This window comes from Arachis stenosperma, chromosome 9 (genome assembly GCF_014773155.1).
Source record: "Arachis stenosperma cultivar V10309 chromosome 9, arast.V10309.gnm1.PFL2, whole genome shotgun sequence".
Taxonomy (NCBI): domain Eukaryota; kingdom Viridiplantae; phylum Streptophyta; class Magnoliopsida; order Fabales; family Fabaceae; genus Arachis; species Arachis stenosperma.
This window is the reverse complement of record NC_080385.1, coordinates 15,924,050-15,938,383: the sequence shown is the minus strand read 5'-3', so window position 1 is coordinate 15,938,383 and position 14,334 is coordinate 15,924,050. Positions and strand designations below refer to the sequence as shown.

At 31.1% G+C, this 14,334-nt stretch overlaps 2 protein-coding genes across 3 annotated transcripts; one reads left to right on the top strand and one right to left on the bottom strand.

Annotated features, from left to right (window-relative positions):
- Positions 1-5,838: 5,838 nt before the first annotated feature.
- On the top strand, positions 5,839-11,078 carry LOC130951818 (RPM1-interacting protein 4-like). Of its 2 annotated transcripts, XM_057880555.1 has the most exons (5): positions 5,839-5,881; positions 6,085-6,179; positions 8,985-9,497; positions 9,778-9,966; positions 10,635-11,078. In XM_057880555.1, exons 1-5 carry the CDS (start codon positions 5,875-5,877, stop codon positions 10,662-10,664), a joined length of 834 nt encoding a protein of 277 aa, XP_057736538.1. In that variant the 5' UTR covers positions 5,839-5,874; the 3' UTR covers positions 10,665-11,078. The 2 variants fall into 2 exon arrangements, with proteins under 2 accessions (XP_057736538.1, XP_057736539.1); XM_057880556.1 differs by lacking the exon at positions 5,839-5,881 and having other exon boundaries at positions 5,924-6,179.
- Positions 11,079-11,194: 116 nt separating this feature from the next.
- Positions 11,195-12,277, bottom strand: LOC130949142 (transcriptional corepressor SEUSS-like). The gene has a single exon (XM_057877950.1). The coding sequence runs from the start codon at positions 12,275-12,277 to the stop codon at positions 11,195-11,197; it is 1,083 nt and encodes a 360-aa protein (XP_057733933.1).
- Positions 12,278-14,334: the final 2,057 nt, after the last annotated feature.

Sequence of the window (14,334 nt, the reverse complement as noted above, 5' to 3'; positions counted from 1 at the left end):
ACTTCATAATCAGGCATCCCATTTAAGCAATAGCGTAATTTTAATTTTTCAAATTCTTACTTATGATATGAATAACTCTATTTTTAAGTTATTTTTATTTTAAACATTTGAGTGCATATATATATATATTTATATTATTTTTTCGTCTTATTTGTATCCCAAATATTTTAAAAAATAATTTAAGTTGTTTTGTTCTTAACTCTTTAAAATATTACTAATGAAGGTGGTGAGATATATAGTAAATTAGTGTTAAATTCGTGCGATATACAGACTTCCATTAAATTTGATATGATAAATTAAAAATAATATTTTATAATTATAAATTTTTTAACTTTAGTATAATATTATCATGTTATTATATAATAAGTGTATTGAATATATTATTTTATATTTATTTAAAGTAAAATACAAAGGAAACAGTTTGAAATCTATAATATTCTTAAATCATAAGAAAAGAGACCTGAAAAAATAAGAATATATATAACTGTATTAGTAGCATGTCAATTTTGCACTAAACTTTATATGAAAAGACTAAAAAAGGTTCATCGATAATCTAGTATTTTACTAATCTCATTAGATAAACAATTGCTATATATGATGTTGTGCTCCATATTACACATTTTATTTCAAGTTTGAAAATATAGTTATAGATAAATTAGTTATATCTATGACAAATAATTGGACAAAAGTGCAAATTATAACATATTACTAAAATAAAAATACTATTTTTCTTACCTAAATATTATTAAAAACTTTTTTGAATACGATATTTATTATTGATGACTTTGGATTGGTGTCTTTATCTAGAATTAGAACGTTCAAGTCAGTGCGACTCTTAATTTTTGAGAAAGCAACGTAAAGTTGCCCATAAATGAACACTGATTTTGACAAGTAAAATTCTACATGTGATAATGATTTACCACATAGTAAAATACCTTGATTTTTCAATATTTTTCTCCTCTTACATAGTATCCTGTCAGCCAATGATACCCAAGTTGCATTCCAAATATGATTTGATTTGCTAACATTAAATATTAGTAGCATCACAAACAGTTTTCTCAAAATTGATTACCAGACCTCATTAATAGCGGCAATAAATTTTCTATAATCACACAATAGTCCCATAGAGTAGAAAGCATCTTGAAAGCTAGCATATGTAATTTCATTAACTGTTCTAATAGACTCATATGTTATGCAACTTTTTTAAACAGTTAACAAAATTCTCATATAGTAGATTTCATCTGTATTCGGTGGAACATAGTTTAACCTCTTGATAAAATACCTTCTCTTGTTTAAATGTCATTCCCTTTCTTTTCTATCATAAACAAATTGATTTGGAAACTCAGCATACGTTAAAGTTTGACCTGCTTCAAATTTTTTGTTGGCTTTTATATCTATACTAAGAACATCGTACCTTTTTCTTTCTCTTATTCATTGATTTTCTCAAGATCGTCATCGTCTTTAAATATGATATTTTGCTTTTCACGCAAATGAAAGGTTAATCTCATCATTGAATGCTATCTTTGATAAATATCATAAGCCAAAGTTTTTCACATGGCCTCACGTGCAAACAAATACCCGCAATTATAAAATTGTTTGATCTCATAATAATCTAAGCATCCTCTTCATTGAAAACTTCCTTTAAAACCTCAACTGTCATCTTAGTTGGACCTTTATTCACGTACTTGAACAAATATTTGATAGCATTTGACTTATTGCAGCACTCTACATTAACATGCACTTGATAAGACATCAGTAGATATGCATTGTAAGAAACTACATTCTTATTATCCATATGGACTTCTTTTTTCTCAGTAACTACTCTTGTGTCTTATCTTCTATATGATGGGTATCCACTATCATTGATAACTATGGTGTTATTAAATATTTTATGATAATATTTGGTGTAATATTCATCTTTTATGTAGGGAGATTTTGAGAAAACTCTCTACCACATGGTCCATAAATCATATATGTAGACACAGTTCTAAACAATTTTGGGTACAGAACAGAATCGGACAACTCTAACAATATTAATCGATCAATTTATGTTGTGGTTGTTATCTTATGGTCTCCATTCAACCACAAAATAATATGAGTATGTGGCAGACCTTTCTTTTTGGAATTTTACTATGTACATCTTTTATAATAAAAAGACAAAAAAATAATATGTTATAAATAAATTATCTATTTTATGTATGTGCTTTAATAAATATATAACTACATAAATAATTTAAGAAATTTTTTTTTTTAAATAAGGTTAGATGATGAGCAATATATGTATCTAACACTCCGAATGAAATTCCTTACTTAAGATCGGAGATTATCATGTCAAGCTTAATTTTAAACATTATACATGATATATCTAGTCGGTCTTTAACCATTAAATTTCTTAAAATATTAATTCTACCAATTTCTTGCTAATTCAGGTTACATGTCATTGTGATAAAGAGGTTTGGATATCCATATATTTCTTATAAAATTGTCAGAATATCTTGACAATTATTAAACATGTATCTTATGTCACCAGTAAAAGACGCGAATAGCTAGAATGACACATTTATCTGTTATAGAAGCACGAATTTCACTCCCTAACAACTACATCTTAAATTCTAATTCTTTGTATATACTATATATCACTCTTGATCTTATCTAAAATTTAATTAATTAATTAATAGCTTTTTTTTACGCTTCTTTTAAAATAATGGTATGAAAAAAATTGAAATTGAATATTATTTTAAGGGTTAAGTATGATTTTGGTCCCTAATGTAGGGGCTGAAAATTTCTTTCGTCCCTCGACTTTTTTTCGTTCAAAAATGGTCCCAAAAGTTTCAGTTTATTTTGAAATCGTCATTTTTACCAATTATATTTTTTTTATTACCAAATTACCCTTTATTAAAAAAATTATAAAATAAAATAAATATAAAATAAATAAAAAAAAAGAAAAAAAAGAAAGAAAGGGGGTACAGGATAGGGGCCGAGAAAGAAAGGAAAGGGGGGGTGGCGAGAAAGAAAGAAAGGGGGGAGGGGGGAGGGTGGTGGGGGGAGAGAAGAGGACGCCATGCCCGCCGCACCGCCGCTGCACCGCCGCCTGCCACTTCTTCTTCTTCTTCTTCTTCTTCTTCTTCTTTCCGCCGCCGCACCGCCGTTCGTTTCTTCTTCTTCTTCTTGCCGCCGACACCACCGCTGAGTCGTTGCCCGCCGCCCGCCGCTTCTTCTTGCCGCCGCACCGCCGCCCGTTTCTTCTTCTTCTTCTTCTTCCCGCCGACACCACCGCCGCACCGCCGCCGCTTCTTCTTCTTCTTCTATGAATTCTGTGAATTTGATTTTTTGTGAAATTTTTGGATTTGTTGTGTAATTTGTTGTGGAATATTGTTGTTGTTGAAATTTGATTTTGGAGGATTGTTGTTGCTGATTCTGGGTTCTTGATGATGATGATGATTCTGGGTTTTTGTTTGATGATGATGATGATGATTCTGGGTTTTTGTTTGATGATGATGATGATGATTCTGTTGATTTTTTGAGTTTTGGTTGGTGTGATGGATGGTGATGGAGTGGCAGTAGGTGGGGGTGGTGGTGGTGGTGGTAGTTCTGAGTTCTTATGATGATGATGATGATGATGATGATGATGATGGTGGTGGGTGGTGGGTGGTGGATGGTGGTAGTTCTGAGTTCTTCTGATGATGATGATGATGATGATGGTGGTGGTGGGTGGTGGGTGGTGGGTGGTGGGTGGTGGGTGGTGGTGGTTGTGGTGGTGCTGGTGCTTTGCATGATTTTGGAGAAGAAGGGATAGGGGTATTTTGGTCCGAAGGACGGTTTTAAAACAAACTGAAACTTTGGGGACCATTTTTGAGCGAAAAAAAGCCGAGGGACGAAAGAAATTTTCAGCCCCTACGTTAGGGACCAAAATCATACTTAACCCTTATTTTAAAATATAAAACTCTTTTAATCTAATAAAAAATAGAAATTAAAAATAATTTTTTTAGTTTTGTCGTAAATTATATCTATCATATTATTTGTCGTTAAAAATAAAAAAATTAATTACAATTTAAAAATTAATAGCCTTATAAATTATGTAAATATTTAAAAAATAACTTAAAATTTAAAAAATAACCATCTAAGAAAATATTTTCAAACTCAATGTATGAACATTACGTCAGCAAAAAATATTTTTATTTTTATATTAAAAACTAAGTATCTAATAATTTAAAAAAAATATTTTAAAAAGTTTAAAAGCTAACAACCTAAGTAAATAACTTAAAATTTGAAAAATAACAACTTAAGTAAAACAATGTAAATAAATAACTTAAAATTTAAAAAATAATCACCTAAACAAATAATTTATAATTTATAAATAAAATTTTTAAAATTTTTAATAATAATAACTAAACAAATAACTTTTAAATTCAATGTATGAATATCATATCAGTATAAAATTTTTTTATTTATATTACTATAAAAATAAAGATATTACGTATGACAATATTAATATACATGAAATTATTGTTGTGAATACATTTGAAAAATAGATAAAAGAATAATAATATTTAGAAAAGGAAAATATTTCGCATATTATGATCACCACTCCACATCATCATTGTGTTTATATATATATATATATATATATATATATATATATATATATATATATATAGAGAGAGAGAGAGAAAATTATTATAAAGGTATATAAAAAAATCATTATAAAGGAGTTAAAAAGATTTAATTATTAAAAAGGATTTTTAATATTAAAATTATTTAAAAAGATTAATTTTATAATATTTAAAAAAAATTAATTTTTTTTGTGAAGAAACAAATAATCGAATATATCTTTAAATTATGTTTTCTTTTATTTTTTTTATAAACATTTTTTTTTAATTTTCTATCGTACTCAAATTCTTATTCTTCATCTATAACTCACAGAGATATTTGTTGCTGCCAAATTACAAAATGTAAGAACTGAGAGTATATGAGATTGAGATTTGAAAGTATACTAATATTTTACTATTATCATATATAGAATAGTCAACAATAAACATCAAATAAATCATTCAAAACTTATGAAATTTATTTCGAGAGATTTCTTTCTTCAATTATTCAAGACTTAACCCTTGAATCAAATGCAATAATAGGTGTTAATCTAATTGATTTCTGCCCTCTATTACCCCTTGGCTTGTTTTCGAAGAATCTATAACATCATACTATTTTATTTTGTAGAGTAGTCAACAATTAGCAGTAATTAGTCAATATTAGTATTTTTTTTATTAGCTAGGTCAATTTTAGGGCATAGAGATAAAATGAGTTTAAGAATCATGATTTTTCTATGAGCAAAGAAAATGGAAAAAAGAAAACAAGAGAAAGGAAAAGATAGATTATCGGAATAATATTGTTTTTTTTTATTTTTATTTTTTTATTTTTATTTTTAATAATATATAAATTAATCTTTTTTAATAATTTTGATATTAACAATCCTTCTTATTAATTAAATTTTATTAATGGTCCTTTACAATAAATTTTCCATATATATATATATATATGAACAGATTTTTCTTTATTAAATTGCTGAAAAACTTAAGATTTAACAAGATATATATTTTCCAACAGTATTTTTACTTGCATTATAAATGAAAGTAACATTAAATTATTTTTAATACATTTAAAGAAAATAAGAATTTAATTTTAATTAAATATAAAATAATTTTATATTTACATTTAATTATATAACGTGATTATACAATTATATAAAAAAACTTTACCTGCATCAAAATTAAACTCCAAAAATAATACCTAAAAGTTTTAAGAGAGTGTACATTAAGTACTAACAAATAACAATTATATGACTTGGAATTGTTGGAAGTTGGAAGTGACAGAAACATGAATGGTGGCTTCCATGAAATAATTTCTTATTTCTTCAATTCTTGTCAATTTTAATTTAAATAAAATATTTAATTAATGCCATATCATGTATGACTTAGTAGACAGAGAAGTTGGAAGCAGAAAACATATATTAATTTTCAGAGCATTTCCGGTGGCTCCGATCAACGAACGCTTCATAATCCTCTTCCTCTCTCTTTTTTCTCACAGCGTCACAGACTCTGATCCTTCGCCGGCAGCCGCCACGTGTCTCTTCTGCTCTGCACTTTCTGTGGATTCTTTTCCAAGCTTGGTTAGAAATGGCAGTAAGTTTTTTTCCTCCTATTTTTGTAAATATATTTTCATTTTTATTTTTAATTTTTGTCATGTTATATGTGTTTATGATTGCTGAGAAAATTGTACAAATTGGTCACTGAATAGAGGGAAATTCAATGTCTTGCATTATGTTATTGCTATGGAAGGTGAGGTTCTTCTTCTTGTTCTCCTGGTTTGTGTTTCTGTGACTGTTCATCTTCTAGACTTTGATATGGTTGACCAGACAAGATTTTCTTGGTCAATTCGTTTCATCTGCAGCCAAATCAACTATTAGCAGCTTCAGGTTTTCGTTCTGCTTCTTAGAAATTTGAAGCAATTCAATAAGATTCTTATCATGCAGAGTTTCTTGGTTTTTCTTTGTAGCTAGTTCCATGAATCATGCTGCTTTGAGAATTTAGCTTGTAGCCTTGTGTGGGTGGATATATATTTCTTAAAATTCAAAATTTTCAAAGATATGGATCATGTACCTAATTAATCAAGGAAATGTTATACTTTTATGTGTAGTAAATTACTAAATTGGATATTTGGATCTGTCAAAGATAAGAGAGAACAAGCAGCTAGTAGGGTTCTATCCATGAGTTTGGTCGAAACAAGTTATCCTTAGTTTGGAGGGAGTTCTGCTCTAGCCTGGTAGGACCACTTAGGAAGCAAAGCTTTCCCTTCCGAGTTAGAGCATAGCCGGTCGCATACCCATTGGACTTGAACCAAAAGCTTCTGGTTAAGCTAGCAAAACCTCCCGCAAGCTGAGCAACACACTCGGACTCGGTGGTGTTTGTTCTTATGCTTTAACAATAACTTTGATCAGCTGAAATGTTCACCCGAAATACTAATCATTAGACTTGTTAAGAGAATTAAAATTCCATGAGTAAAAAAGAAGCACTCAACTTCCTGGCTTAGGTTTAATAGAAAGAGAGAAAATTATTTATTTTAGGTTTGAAATAATCATTTTGTGCAAGTAAAATCGGGTTGTTGATTTGTAAGGTTGCATGTGGTAAAGTGCATAAACATTCATCTTATTTGTTCTGATATGAGGGACTATGTGGTAAACAGCTACAGCCATCATTATTTAGCTTATAAGAAATTAAGAATTTAAAACCTTTGAGGACATATTTATTGTTGTTAAAAGCATCATACTGATGCAGCCATTTCATGGAGTCACAAGAGCACATGAGTGAGAATAAAGATGATCAAATTGAATGACTCGAAATGTTTGATGATACAATACAAAGAGTTATCAATGTTGCACACACAAGTGCAGTGAGGTTTCTGATTTCCTAAGCAGTGTGCAGAAGGGAGTTGTATTTGAGAATGTTAGATAAAAGGATTGCTTTAATTGTTCAATCTGTGATCATCTCATTGTTGCTCCATGCATGTTTCTCACCTCAAAGCTGTGTTAGGCTTAGAATTATTATTCTTGTTGAAATTTGATCAAGGTATCTCTGAGGATGAATTGGAAAGAAATGTTTAGAATATTGGGCCAACCATTCATAAAAATTGCAGTTGATAACAACTTTTTCATGCATGCTACAATGTTATTTAAGTAGACAACCATGTAAAAATGTAAGATGTTGGATAATATAATTGGATTATATTGTAGGAATAAGAATGTCACCTTGGTAAGTGGATATGCTTGCTATGATAGGATTAGGAATGAATCCATCAGAAAGAAAGTTGGTGTAGCACCTCTTGTTGACAAGATGCTAGATTATTGCCTTTGGTATTTCGGTCATGCAAGGAAATTGAGAATGCTTATAGAAGAACTGGTAAGAAAAGTGGATCAATTAAAGTATCCCAATAGTCAAAGGTAGAGAGAAACCAAGAAAAGTCGTAGAATCATAGCCAAACAATTAATAAGAACAAATATTCAAATGATCTGCCTTACAAACACGATCTACAATTTACAACAGTTTAGCATGACTTGTGATCCTTGTAATTATTGGGGAAAAGCTCTCCAATTGTAATTAAGAGTATTAGCTTTCAGTACTTAGTGAACTTTCGAGGTTAAAGTTCTCAATGATCTCACTATTGTTTCTTAACATAAACTATTAAACTAATATCAGAGCATCTTTGGATGAAATCATTGTAGATTGAAATTGAAAACCACATTTATATGCACAGTCTAATACTGGCTCTATTTACTTTTACTTGTTACTAAGAGACTAAGAATATAAGATTGTCATCAGTTAGTCAAATGGGGACAAATACAGTGTAAATTCTTCCAATCTGTATGATCTTTGTGTTCTCTATAAACTACCCTCATGTTGAATTATTAAGTCTAGTTTTAATTTGATTTGACTCCTGAAATATCAAAATATCATCTTTGTTGCCATGAAAATGGAAAGAGAATTTAAGTGTTGGGTAGGATTGGCTTTTTTGAGTGAAAGAAATACTCCTTTTTTCATAAATAAAGTATTTTTATTCAATTTAAACCTATTTGGATACATCTTTTTAAAAAATTTATTTTTATTAAAAAAACAAATTATTTACTTTTTCTAAAAGCTAACAATACCTTGTTTAAAAAAAAAAAAACAGAAGCAAAAGACGTTTTTATACTTAAAAAGCTTTTTTGAAAATGTCTATACAAACGTAAAATAGCTTTTGTCTATTAAATATTTTTTTCAAAAAATAAAAAAATAATTACTTTTCTCAAAAGACAATCCACAGTGGCCCTCTGCTATTATTTTCCACATTTGATAACTCTAATTCATCTAGATACCAAACCCATAAGTCATATCCTTGGTTTATTCAATGAAACTGTACTTGACATACTTCTTTTTGATGTCTGAATTTGATAGCAACGATCGCATGTACCAAAATTTGGCAATTGGGAAAGTGGAGAAAATGTTCCATATACAGCTTATTTTGACAAGGCTCGGAAAGATCGAACTGGCACGAAGATGATAAATCCGAATGACCCTGAGGAGAATTCAGATTTATCATTTTATAATTCATCATCTGATCAGCTACCTCCGGCCATACCCGGAACTGATTCAGAGCATCCATCTGGAAAGGGATCTAAGACATCCACACATGAGTTACAGAAGAGCAAGGAAGACAGTGATGCTAAGCCTTTTGTTGACTCTCCTGCTCGTCAAGCAAGCCAGGGAGTAGGTTCTGCCGATAACCGAAGAAGACCTTCTAGACAAAGTACTGGTTCTGAGTACAGCATCGAACGTTCTCCCCTTCATCGTCAAGCCAGAGCCCCTGGAAAGGATAGTCCATCATGGGAAGGAAAGAATTCCTATGATAGCAGCCATGGAACACCAGGAAGATCCCGGTTAAGACCAGCTAATCGGGGCGATGAGACTGTTGGTTTTTTTAGTCCTATTCTCTCTTGGTCACCATGCATGGCATGAAACTTAAAAGCTTTCATATATATTACACAATTTGTGTTATCTTTACACATAAAAAATGGGACATCGTGCTAACTCATACCATTGAATGGGGTATGAGGGGTCATGGTGTTCCACATGGCATATTTACACACACTATTTTTGAGATTACATCAAATCATCAATGATTGATCAGAGCTTTTATGCAATGTTTGCTTCACAAAATTTTCTGACTTCTAGCATTATGATGCGGCAGCCTGACAAAGGAGCAGCTGTTCCAAAGTTCGGCGAGTGGGATGTTAGTAACCCTGCATCAGCTGATGGCTACACTCACATTTTCAACCAAGTGAGAGAGGAGAGACAGGGCGGAGCTGGAGTTACGCCAGGCACACCTAACCAAAGACCACACTTTATCAAGAACCAACCTAGCAATGACAAAGCACAGGTATGCCTGCAATGGATTAACCTCTTCTAGAGTGCACAAATTGGTTAAATGTTATGAGTCACAGACAGAGTTGCCGTGCCCGCGTGTCAGACACATTTCGGACACGACACTTATCGACATTCGTCTGCTCTTAATAAAAAATAAAAATTCTTCTCCGGACACACTTGGATACACCTAAATACCATTACATGTCAGTGTGTCCAATTTTATTCTTAACATGTACTCTTGAAATGAGTTTAGAAAAATACATATTATTTATTAAAACAAAAGATTTTAAATACTTTATTTAATTAAAAGAAGATATTAAAAGCAATTAAAAAAATATTTTATATTTTAATATCAATTAAATATTAAAATATCATTGTAATTTATCTAAAAAATACTTTATATTTTTATATGTATATATCGTGTATCCGTCTTTTATAAGATTTTAAAACCCGTATGTCTGCGTGCCGTGTCTTGTCCCCTGTCCTTATTGCATCGTTGGTTAAATGAGATAGTGTTGAACAACCTTGACTAACAAATTCCAATGTGTATGCTACCCTTTATTACCAACCTGTACACTTTAAAGAAGTCAAGTCTAGATGGAATATTATGATACATATATGGGTAGGTTTAAAAATATTCACCATACTAATGCTTGCTTTTGTACTTGTTTGCTGCTTCAGTGTTGCTGCTTTTGGTGGAGCAGCAAATGACCCCATGAATGTGTGAATTATTTTCTGAATAGAGAAGAGGCTAAAGAAAAAAGAACAGAAAAGTGTTTTCAATGATCATGAGGTGTGTGTAGCACTTGTAAATAATTCAAGGCTCTCTCTCTCTTCCGGCAGGAAAGACATGATTGAAGTGCATTTATCATACTTTGCGCCTATTTTCTTGCTTTTTTTTTCACCCACTTTTATTCAGTTGTCAATCTAAACACAACTTGCTTTGTATGCAAAAGATGGTGAATTTTCTTTCCCTTTTTTTTTTATCTATTTTTTTGATCTTATGTGGTGCTAATTTATGCTTTAAAATATAGTTAAGTTTATTTATCTGAGAAGAACTGATGTATTTTGATTTGTAACTCGCGACTCGAGTTCCAAGGTATTCAAGTTGGTGTTGAGCTTCTCTATGCAGGTGTTAACTGTTAACAACTTAAGTTCTTTTCTATTTATTCAATGTCAATGTGCTAACATTAATAAGCATTAAAAATTTATAAGCAACTTCATCATAACTAATATAAAACTCAACTAGAAGAACCAATTTGCATACCAGGTGTGTTTCCATTGTTCCTACCACCATTATTCAAATCATGATTCCCGTTTTGATGCTGCTGTTGTTGCTGCAATTGATCTTCACCATGATCACCAATTCTAAATTTCTTTGGGAATTTGGCCAAGCTCTCAATAGGTCCAATCTTATTCCGTATGCTGAAATCAATCATGTCTTTCATAGAGTTCCCAACTTCTGATAATTGAAGGCACCTAACATAGCTCTTAGCAAACCCCGAATAATCATCAAGCATTGGAACTTCCAATTTCTTAGCCAATTCTTGTGTTACTGCAACCAACTTACTGCTACTTTCTTGAAACTCCTCAGCAGCAACATTATTGTTGTCATTATTATTGGCTGCGAAATCCCGGAACTTTGATATGGCATCGCCAATTTGATTCACATTAGGAACCAAATGCCTTCTGCTAATGAACACTTCGTGGCGCGTCACGCAGAATTCCCAAGAACATATCTTGATGTAAGGGGAGAAGACTATTCGAATGGAACCTTCGTGGACGACGCGAAACTTGTGGAACAAGCTTTCTCTTCTTGCTTTCTTGCAGACCAGAACAATGTAGCCAGAAGGGTCTCTGAATTCGCGGGGAATGTCGGTAAAAAGCTTCTCTTCCAATAGTCCACTCTCATATTTCACCATTAAAAGCCTTGGAAGAACATCAAAACACACTTCATAGCCATTAACAGGATTCTTCTTGCATATATCACATTTTTTCATACCACCAAGGGAAAAATTGGCTCTGGTTTTTGTTCTTGGATACAAGGAGAAACAGAAGCTCTTCTTACCATTCGGAGCGAAAAACTCGGCCACAAATCTCTTCCAGAAGATAATGTTGTTGTCGGCCGGCCGGCGCTGCTGGCAATGGACAAATTCTTGCATCTTTTTTGCACAAACTCCGGATTGATAGATTGGAAGAATGTTTGTTTGTTGTTGGAATTGCACTGGAATTTGTGGTAGTGGCAAACCCCTCAAGAATTGTTGTTGATGGTTCAACATGTTGAGATTTGCAGCAGTGGAAGCTACTTCTTTAGTGGGTTGCATCGAGATTATTTTCTTGTTGTTGCTGATAGAAGAAACAAATTTATGGTCAGAACAATGGGTTGATTTGTTTGTGTTCATGTTTTCTGAATTGTATTGTGGCAGAGTTCTTTATCTTTTTCTTGTTTTGATTCTAAACTTTGTGTTCAAAAAAGATTTAGATCGGAGTTGATTTAATTTGTATATAAAACATTCTGTTTGGAACTTCGGACCGGATAAATTTGCTAGCATTTAGCGGGAATTGCTTTCATCTTTTATTAAAAATGTAATTTTTTAAGTTTTAAAATAACTTCAAAGTCAAATTTATCCAGTGTGTTTGTAATTTTGTTTAAAAAAAATCTAATGATAAGATCAAATATTACGTTACTTTAAATATCAAAAATTAATTTTTGTTTTTCAGATTTCTTGGGATTTGCTTCCTTTATTTATTTAAATCCTATCAAAATTATAAGTTTTCATAGGAATTGATTTAATATAATGTGAAAGATAAAAATTGATTTCATCTATTTTCGTAAACCAATTCAACACTCCTTTTCTTTTTATTTGGTTCGATTTTTATTTGTTTTTTCAAACCCAAATCAACCCGTTCCGTAAACACTCTTAAATTATATGTTATACCACAGTTATATTGAGTTTGTGCGTGTTAGCGTATGTGAGTGTGTTAAACTAAAATTAACTATTCTGTTAATTTTTGATAGAGATTTCTTTTCTTCTTTTAGATGTCTGAAAATTACTTTTCTTAAAATATTGTCTAGGCCTCCTTTTTTACCATCATTGTTAATGAAAAATGGAAGAATTTTTGGTTGATTTTCTTAAGTCATAGCGCTATCAAAGTGACAAGTAGTGCATCATGGTGACAATTTGATTGCAATGGTTTTATTGATTGATATACTAAACAACCATGAGAATGCATCAAACAGTATATCTATATTGAATCAACATAAAACAACTCTGATGATTAGGATTGAAATTCTATCTTTTTATCATTACAATAAAAAAAGATATTGATTTTAAAAAGGTCAATTTTAAGTTTCGTTTAAATGAATTTAGCATGAAACACTTCATATATTTTTAAATTTTTTGTTTTTATTTTAAAAACAAGTAGAGATGACGGACAATTTATATCTTCAGATATTTAGCCTATCCAACTCAATTGTGACGGATAATTATTCAACCCGTGCAAAGACAAATTTTAATGGAGGTGAATTTATATTTGGAGCGAAATGAGATCGAGGTATAGATATATCTTTCATATATTTTCGGTGTGTGTATATATAAGTTAATAAAAAAACATTAATTTAAGAGGAGTGCTACACATACAAGTCATTTGGTTTACAAATCATACAAGTTGGGAGAAACTTAACAGAAAGTACGCTGACCTATATACGATTTTCATGGCGTGCTTCGCATTCCTCCTTCTCCTCCTCCTCTTCCTTCTTCTTCTCCTTCTTCTTCTCCTACTCTTCTTCTTCCTCCATGAAAACGAGTTTCTTGCCAAATTTGTTCGATCTTCTTCGTGCGTTCTCTCTTTGCCTTTTCATTCGTTGTTTTATCTGCGTTTATCACTGGTATTCTTGCTTCGTTTTTTTTTATTTTCATGGTTTCTAAAATCAAGCTTTGAAATCGTTTTGAAGATAATGGAACTTCAAAAATACACCCAAACGATTACAGAAATACACCCAAACGATTACAGAAATACACCCAAACGATTACAGAAATACATCAAAAATTCGTTGAAGTACACCTTATGCATAATTCAGAACTCTTCCTCTTTCTCCTCCTCATCTTTTGCTGCTTCTTCTTTTTCATTTTCTTATTTCATATTCTCATAATTCTTTTTGGGAGGAAAAAATCAAACAAAGAAGAAAAAAATACATAATGTTACAAAATCAAAAGAAGAACGAGGAGAAATACGACGATGAAGATGAAACACTTCAAAAACGAAGAAGAAGAAGAAGAAGAAGAAGAAGAAGAAGAAGAAGAAGAAGAAGAAGAAGAAGAAGAAGAAGATGAGGCATGAAGAAAGAAAAAGAAGAAGAAATAAATGACTTGTATGATTT

Bases quoted from the DNA above. Each gene is read 5' to 3' on its own strand.
- LOC130951818 (XM_057880555.1), top strand. The intron at 6,180-8,984 runs GTAAGTTTTTTT...TGAATTTGATAG, and splicing joins AAGCTTGGTTAGAAATGGCA to CAACGATCGCATGTACCAAA. The intron at 9,498-9,777 runs GTTGGTTTTTTT...ATGATGCGGCAG, and splicing joins CTAATCGGGGCGATGAGACT to CCTGACAAAGGAGCAGCTGT.
- LOC130949142 (XM_057877950.1), bottom strand. From the start codon at position 12,277: ATGCAACCCACTAAAGAAGTAGCTTCCACTGCTGCAAATCTCAACATG.